General features: G+C 42.0%; 1 protein-coding gene across 3 annotated transcripts in view; it reads right to left on the reverse strand.

Moving 5' to 3' along the window:
• The window catches only part of DDX25 (DEAD-box helicase 25), a 33,620-nt gene that overhangs the window by 9,493 nt on the left and 15,871 nt on the right, over nt 1-8,256 (reverse strand). Inside the window, exons 1-8 of one of the 3 annotated variants that reach the window (XM_014845440.3) lie at nt 7,401-7,551; nt 6,725-6,791; nt 6,415-6,459; nt 5,787-5,922; nt 4,499-4,591; nt 4,283-4,385; nt 2,624-2,738; nt 1,193-1,370 (exon numbers count right to left, since the gene is read on the reverse strand). In XM_014845440.3, the coding sequence (XP_014700926.1) occupies nt 1,193-1,370; nt 2,624-2,738; nt 4,283-4,385; nt 4,499-4,591; nt 5,787-5,922; nt 6,415-6,459; nt 6,725-6,791; nt 7,401-7,463 (800 nt within the window). In that variant the 5' untranslated portion in view covers nt 7,464-7,551. Of the gene's footprint in view, nt 1-1,192; nt 1,371-2,623; nt 2,739-4,282; nt 4,386-4,498; nt 4,592-5,786; nt 5,923-6,414; nt 6,460-6,724; nt 6,792-7,322; nt 7,552-8,256 lie in introns of those variants that run through there. The other 2 variants (XM_014845442.3, XM_070489976.1) reach the window with 2 other exon arrangements.

Raw genomic sequence — 8,256 nt, forward strand, 5'->3', positions numbered from 1 at the left:
AATTATATGCTGTTTCTCCAAAACTATAATGACAGCTGTAACAACAGGTTTGGAGAGCAACCAGCCCAAGCTGACACTGGAGACAGGGAGCTTGGGAGATCTGCAGGAAGGAAATGGATGGACTTTTAAAATGTATTTGACTATTTGAGATATCACTGACATATGATATGCATGATGAAACAGGTAAAGAAAAACCAAAGGTCCTTAAACAGTGATACAATTAAACAAAAGAAATTAAGCAATTATTACTTCTAGGGGAACAAGTTGTATAAGAAAAACATAATTGTAATAATACACTGCTTAACAATATTTATAATGTCATAGTGATATCAATACTGACTGTTAATGTAACTAAACTTTTCTGATATAACCACAGGGAGGTGACAGAGGGGACAGGAAGTGAGAGTGGGTGGTGGAATCAAAGAACTGAATTCCTACCTCCTGTACTGGGGAGTCGGTAGACTGACTATACATCAAGAAATAGCAACATGAGCACATTATTTAGAGAGATGAAGGTTAATAGCAGAACAGAGGTATTCTCTAGGGGATGGGGCAGGGCATTACTGCTTTTCATTACAAGTCTGTCAATACTATTTGAATTTAACACTGAGCTTATAAATACTTTATTTAAAAATAAGTGACATAGATTCCTAAAGCCACTCCCAGAAATTCTGATGCAGTCAGTCTCAAGGTGAGGCCTGGTAATCTGTCATTTTAAGCCCCTCAGGTGATTCTGAGAGAGAGGCCTAGGACGAGAGGATTTATTTAACAAATGAGAGGCAAAGTCAGGACTAGACCACCAGGCTCCTGATGGCAGATTACTTACTGTCTTCTCTATACCACTTAACCACTGTGTCCTCACAGTAGCCCTATTAGGTTTTAATAAACTCTCTTTGGAATTTTGCTGGAAAAACAGAAAACTGCTGGCAAAATCTGGTGCATCGCACCATATGGATCCCACCCGTAAGCCTGTGGTGCAAAAGGAAAGCCGTCAGGCAAGACCACAAGGTGAAGAAGTTCAAAACTTACTGCAGGCTGACGGACTGCTGAGCTGGTGAAAACAAGGACAGCTCCAGTTTGTTTAAAGGTGAAGAAAGTGGGGAATTAAGCAGCAAAGACAATTAGGAACTGCAGACAAATGAAATTCCTTGTCTGGACAAAGATCCAGGAAGAAAGGATGACTGAGGATTACCTTTGAATACGAATGCTTTGATCCGAGAACCCTTGTGTGTCGATCATCACATCGGCTTCATCCAGGACAAACACACGAATCTTAGTCAGATCAATTAACTTTCGCTTGAAACACCAATCTAGGACAGTCCCAGGAGTGCCGATTACAATCTGTTTGGTGACGTCAGTGCCTCTGGGAACTAGGGAGAAAAGGTTTGAAGAGCTCCTTCAGATGCAAACGACTCTAGCAGCCCACAATTCAGGGCAACACCACATACAACTCTCTTTTTTTTTATAGGTAATTTTATTGAGATTATAATGGTTTATAACATTGCGTAATTTTGGGTGTACATTACTGTTTATCAATTCCTGAAGACACTTCATCGTGCTCACCCCTAGGAGTCTAGTTTTTATCCATCACCATACATATGTGCCGCTTTGTCCCTTTTGCCCACTCCCCAACCCTCTTCCCCTCTGGTAACCACCAATTTGCTCTCTTTATCCATGTATTTGTTGTCTTTCACATGTGAGTGAAATCAACCAGTATTTGTCTTTCTGTCTCTGGCTTATTACAACTCTTAATGATTTTCCAAGAGCAAACTCTGAGCGTCAGTGGGTTTTTTATTTTCCAGAGTTTTAGGATAAATTCCCAAGTTTCTAGCCTTATGGTAATGATAATACTCCTGCATATGTGATTCTTCCCCACAGTCATTTAAAAAGCCACTCCGCAGCAACCCCACTGTCCTACAGAAATACCGGCACAGCTGTGAAAACCCTACAAACCTCAGCAAACGGAAAACAATCAAAATGTCTATCAATAGTAAATAAATTATGGAACATTATGCAGCCAGTCAACAGAATGAGGTGGGGCTCTATTTACTGACAGGGAAAGCTGTCCAAAACATGTAAGTTTTGGAAGAGTATGGAAAAAATGCTCCCATTTTTGTAAACATGCTAGGAAAACAATTTATATGTGATTCATGTGTATGAGCTCAAAAAAAGCAAAAAACAAAGGTCTGTTAACAAAACTGTAGTTATCTTTGGAAATAGGTGTTTAGAGGACAAGGAAGAATAACTTTCACTTTTACCTTCTAATCTTGTGTGTTTTAGAGATTTTTTTCGCTATATGCATACAATACTTTAATGAAAAAGTTAAACAATAAAAGCTATTCTGCACCAAACAACTGAGCCTCAAAGGAAATAATATACAAAAGCATCATCTTGCAGGACGTGGAAATGATGCAGCTGACATTTACTGGGTCCTTATTATGTGCCCAGCGTTGTGCACAGTGCTTTATCTATATCATCTCATGTAATTCTAACAACTCTATGATACAGCTGCCATTACATCCCCCATTTTAGAGATGAGAAAGCAGAGAACTTATATAACATGCTTGTTAGTGGAGGAGTCAGGACTTAAAAAATCCGCCAGAACTGGCTTACTGATACATACTTTGATTCCCTCGAACGGCGTACATCACTTGAACATCCACACAGAATTTTCCCATCCGTTCAACCACACGGCCAGTTTGCAGAGCCAATTCATAAGTAGGAGCCAGGCAGAGGCACTGTGAGTTAGAGAGAGAAAGGGGACGGAGAAAGGTTCGCATGAGCCATCATGCAGATGTGAAATAGAATTAAAATTTGTACTGGGAGAGGCACAAAAGTAAAACTGGAAATTTTGAATAAAGTATTTCAAATTGAATGCAATTTAGCAGTAGATCTGAGCAGATCAATTTAGCAATAGATCTGAGGTGAAGTTGAGTTTGGAGGGGAGGGTAGAAGGGCAGAGGGTTGGAGAAATAGCTACCTTTCATATATTCCTCTCTAAAGGGTTATGAAGAAACACTGGTTTGGTGGGGGAAGAATGGGATGTAGGGAGGCTGGGAATCAAAAAGAGAGGGAATGCAAGACAAATTACAGCTTGAGTATGATCCCCATGACCTCTTGCCTGCTATTAAAATTCTCCCTATTTCCAGAACACTCCCTGCGTGATCTAATCCATCTTATACATCTGTGGCAGAATGTTCCCTCAAACTCTTTCATCTATTACTTCCATCCCCCCTGTGGCTGATGGTGGCTGCTGAATGAAGATGTTGATGGAAGAAGCTGGTGATATTTAATATATTTATGTGCTTCAGTTAAGGATCTGTGATAGAGAGGAGATGGAAACACAGCTAAAGTGCTAAAAACCGTTTCCACACATTTCTCAACATGTGCTCAAGCATAGCTTTTCCTGAAGAATTTTTATTCATAGTAGCAAACCACAAATATAAATTTCACTGAACTTGTCTAAAAAAAAAAGCACAAGACTTCATACACCTGGCATTAGTCATGCACAGCCACAGCTTATCTTGCTGATCAGATGGTAAGCTTCCCGAGGGAACCCTCGTCTCCCCCACAGCATTGGCGCACTCAAGACTCAGGTATTCAGCTTGTCAAATGAATTGATGAGTACAGTTTGGAGAAAGAGGGAAAGATAACCAGATACCTTCCCTCAGGGGAAGCTGGGCTAGGAGAATGGCAAGCTCAGTTCCACTCCCCGCTCAGTCACCCTCTGACATCTGTAACTGTATGTGAGACACTGCCCTCTCCAAGCCTGTTTCCTCCTCTGCTAAATGATCTTCTAGTTCTATAGCTATCAATATTGAATGCTCACTTTATGCCAAGCACAGAGCTAAAGAGTACATTATTTCCTTTAGTCTGCATGACAATCCTATGAGGCAAGTATTCATTAGTTCATTAGTTCAATGTTTAATCAGTGGTTTCTGGAAGCCAGGCACTGTGCCTGGAGTTAGGACTCAAGGGTGAACAGAACAACTACGATCCATGCTTTTATAGATGTTATCTTTACAGACAAGGAAATAGACTCAGAAAGATTTACTAACTTGCCTAAGACATTCAGCTAGTAAGCAGAGAGGCTGGGACTGGACCTGGTCAAACTATAAAGCCTGTGCTCTCAATCACTGTCCCATACTGTGGCCTAATACTCTACGACCTTATGAAAGAAGGTCTATTCTAAATATTATCATATCATTGCAGCAATATCGCCTATTACTAAAATATCACTGGCATTGCAAGCATTCCCATCTCTCTCTCAGCCTTTCCTTACCTGTGGGAACAATTCCAAGGCATTAACTCTGCTTAGCATTGCCAAGACAAAAGCAGCTGTTTTTCCTGTTCCAGACTGGCTCTGGGCTATGAGGTTCTGGGGTCTGTAGGAAAGAGGAGACCACTGGGCATAAACTGAATACAAGAGCCTGTGCACAAACTGAATATAAGAGACTAAAAATAACCAAGTTGGAATACCACTACCCTGGAAACTCACGGATGTGCCAGCATCATAGGGAGAGCCATCTCTTGGATTTTGGATGGCCTATTAAATCCCATCGCATAGATCCCTTTTAGTAACTCTTCCTTTCTGTCAAGAAAAAAAAATCTTACACTTAAAGATTACGGACTGGTTAGCAGCCTCAGAAACACACACTTGAAAGGTGCATTTCTAAATTAAGCCACTTTGCAACTCAGCTTCAAAAGCAGTATTTAGAAATATATAATTTATAGCTCAACTCCAAAACATATACAATCATGCCTATACAGTTGGACTACTGAAATAATAACCTATGCTATAAGCCTAGGCTAAGGATAATAATAAGAGCCTAATGTTGAACTTTCTGTTGAACCAAGCAAAAAAGGAAAAACTCATCTGATAGAAATATATCAATTTGCTAGGAGAGTTTTATTTTCCACACAAGCAGAAAACCAATTGAGATTTACTGTTTAATTCTTTTAAATGAATGACAAACTTTGATGTTTTACCACTAATGTCAGAGAAGACAAAATTTTATTTAGGTGATTCTTCTATCAACTCTCTCTAGGAGCAGAAGACATAATATTACCTCATTCTCCTGAGCCAGTATTTTTAAATGCATCTTTCCTGAGGTCTCATGATAGATGTTAGAAAGAGGAAAGAGAAGTAGGCTGGAACACTTCCACCTTCAGTGACATGCACATTTTGGATGTGCTTACTTGTAGATAGCTGGTAGCCAACTTAGAATTATATGTAGGCTTCTCCTGCCATTTAGAAAAGGTCTGAGCCTTAGAAGTTTGGATTTTCTCCCTTTACATAAGTCTGTATCAGGAAATCTCTTTGTTAAAATACATTTCCTTAATACCAACTCATAAATTCCTAGGATATGAAAACCCATTTTGGAAAGTTATTCATTTTAATACCATTTGAAACAAAATATAATTAGGAAGGAAAAAGCTTGTAACTAAAGGAGATGGGAGAGGATATGTGGGTCAACAATGAACCTGCCTCTGTATTCTAGAATGGAGAGTAGCAATATGGCTGTGTCACGCTTAGCTATTCCCCTCAGCACAGTAAGGTTAAAATATTTTACCATGAAAAATGTTCTCAATTCACTGGAGAATTCAGGTATCCTAGTGTTCCTCTTTGAGCTATATTTTAATTGCATGCAAAATGTATACAGCCCATTTTAATACTGAATATTAGAACACGAAGGCAATTCTGATGGTTTTATTATTGGCAGTGTAGTTGGTTCTGTGCTATGCTTTCCAGCATTTTCCCATACTAAAAGAGTAAAAATACTCACAGCCGCAGCTCTTCAAACGTTTTCACTGAGTAGAGTGGAGAGCTAGGATCCTTTTGTAAAACTTCGACTCGGTGACTGGATTCTACTAAGGATTGTCGGATTAACTTGTTTAAAAGTGAATTAGATGCCAAATCCACTAGAAAGAGCAAGAGTAAAAAAAAGGGGATATTGCAGGGGAAAAAAATCAAGCCTCTTCAATGACATCTAGTAAGTTGCTCCCTCCCATTTAGTGTTTCTATACCAAGCAACTGCTCCCACTCTCACCTTTCTTCTAAAAGAAGGTTCTAGAAAGAATGATGAAGCACTGAGAATTCCTTTCATGAGGATCCAGTTTTTTATGCTCTGCTATTACAGTAAACTCAAGCAAGCCTACACCCATTGCCACTAGACCTAATTTTTCTTTGTCAGCTGAAAATTCTTAACTCATTCCTGCATATTCCATTTCAACTTCCTCTAAATAAACACACCCCACTCCTAATTTAGTATTTCTTCTGATATTCACTATTTATAAAGAAAATAGAAGCAAAGACAGTTCTTTTGCAATTGAGATTATTCACTCATAGTGTCCAAGTCACGATTAACTGAAACAGAATGCTAGTAGATACATGCAAATGAATTTATCTCCTACCTACATCTTCTTCATCATCATCTTCGGTGTTATTAATAGAACCATCTAAAAGGATAGAAGAGAAATAATACACGTAACAATATATTCTGAACAGAAATGTAAAGTGTATTATCCCAATTTCTCTTGATGACTGTGTGCACTGACAGGAAGGGTCATCCAGGGAAGGAGTGGGTAAAAAGATTGGGAAGGTAACCGAAGGCCCTGAATGTTAAATTATGGGAACCAAAGGTATCTCAGTTGCCAGGGACATGAGGAAAGCAACGCTTTTTAATTAATTAAGGCCAATCTGCTTTACCCTAACAACACTCACCTACGTTTGGGATTGTAGTACTCTTAATACCCCGAAGGTTCTTCCGGGGGTGGATGAGGTTTGAAAACTATTGAAAGACACAAATTTCAACCAATATTAGGAAGCAAGCCATCAAGCAGCCCAGTGCTCCCCCCTAACAGGCGCTGGAAGGGAGGCAGGGAAGACCACCCGAATACTACAGTGTTAGGTAACAATGGATTCCTTACAGGAATAGGCCTCCTGAATGAATTATCCTAAAATTGGTGGAGACTTTCTGCTGCCCCTGGACGTGAAGTTCCTCTTTAAAGGCCTCTAGTCTAAATGTGGCAGTCCTTGGGGGTCACAGCACAAGCAAGGGATAGGAAAGCGCTTTGATCGATAAGGTAAAAGCCAGCCGAGGCTAAATGGTCAAATTGGGAGACCAGAAAGCTCAGAGTCTAGTTGGGACTACCAGCTGCTTTCCCTCCCGGCACTTCCAAGTGTCTTCATTTTGCCCTTTCAAAGCAAAGGTCTTTTTCTCTCTTGTGGTCTCCTTTCCCGTGACCCTCTTCCAAATCCTTGCCACATCTCCCCTCCACCATCTGACACCCCACTCCAAAGGCTAGCGAGGCTCCCCTACCCCTCCCCAGCAGACTTCCCTCTGGGAGTGCTGTTCGAGCCCCCGCCCCTTTGCCCTCCCCGGCTCGGTGGCGGTTACGTGGCTGTTCAGCCGCTCGCTCTCCGCCGCCCCGGCATCGCCTGCCCAAAGTAACGACGCCATAGCTGCGATCGCTGCTCCCGCCCCCAGCACGTGCGTCCGCCACAGGCGCGAGGCAGTGCCTGGCCCACTCGGCTACCAATGGGCTTTCTCAGGGGGCAGGGTTATGCGCCCGTGACCACCCGCTGCGCGGCGCGCAAGCGCCGGAGCCTGGGAAGGGGGAGGGGTGGGGAGCGGGGGGAGGGGTGGGGAGCGGAGGGAGGGGCCCGCAGGAGGAGGGGTAGAACTGCACAGATCAGCCAGATTTTTGTTTGGCCAGCCCAGAGCCCGGGCCAGGTGTTAGAAACCGGGGAGGGGGCGCGATCCTGGTGAACAGTCGCCTGCTGCTGAGCTCTGCTAAGCCAGCAACAGCTTGGGACTCTTAATTGGCAGCAATCTTCTTACCGATTTGAGAGTCCTACCTCCCTTATTTACCCCACCGCCCACTACCCAGACAATTCTCCTGGAGGTGAGGCTGGACTCCCCCCTCCCACCCCAACCCGCTTCAAGCTCTCGCCCTCGCGTTTCCCCCAAAATTCCCGCTTCTACATTACAAGACCTCAGAAAGGCTAGCGAATTGCATAGGAAAGTGGAGGGTCAAAATGGGTGTGCCATCTGGCAAATGAATTTGAATGCGAAAGATGCGGAGAGAAAGTAAAGTTGATCAATTTTAACTACTATCTCTGTTCCTTGATACCTTGATGTTTCCAAGTACCGGCTTATTTTAATTTTATTTCTAATATGTCTCCCTTGCTAAAACAATCGTGAGAAAACTGTTTTCCTTACAACTTCCACCTCCTACTTGCACCTTCACAAT

Source organism: Equus asinus, chromosome 20, assembly GCF_041296235.1.
Source record: "Equus asinus isolate D_3611 breed Donkey chromosome 20, EquAss-T2T_v2, whole genome shotgun sequence".
In the NCBI taxonomy this organism is placed as follows: Eukaryota; Metazoa; Chordata; class Mammalia; order Perissodactyla; family Equidae; genus Equus; species Equus asinus.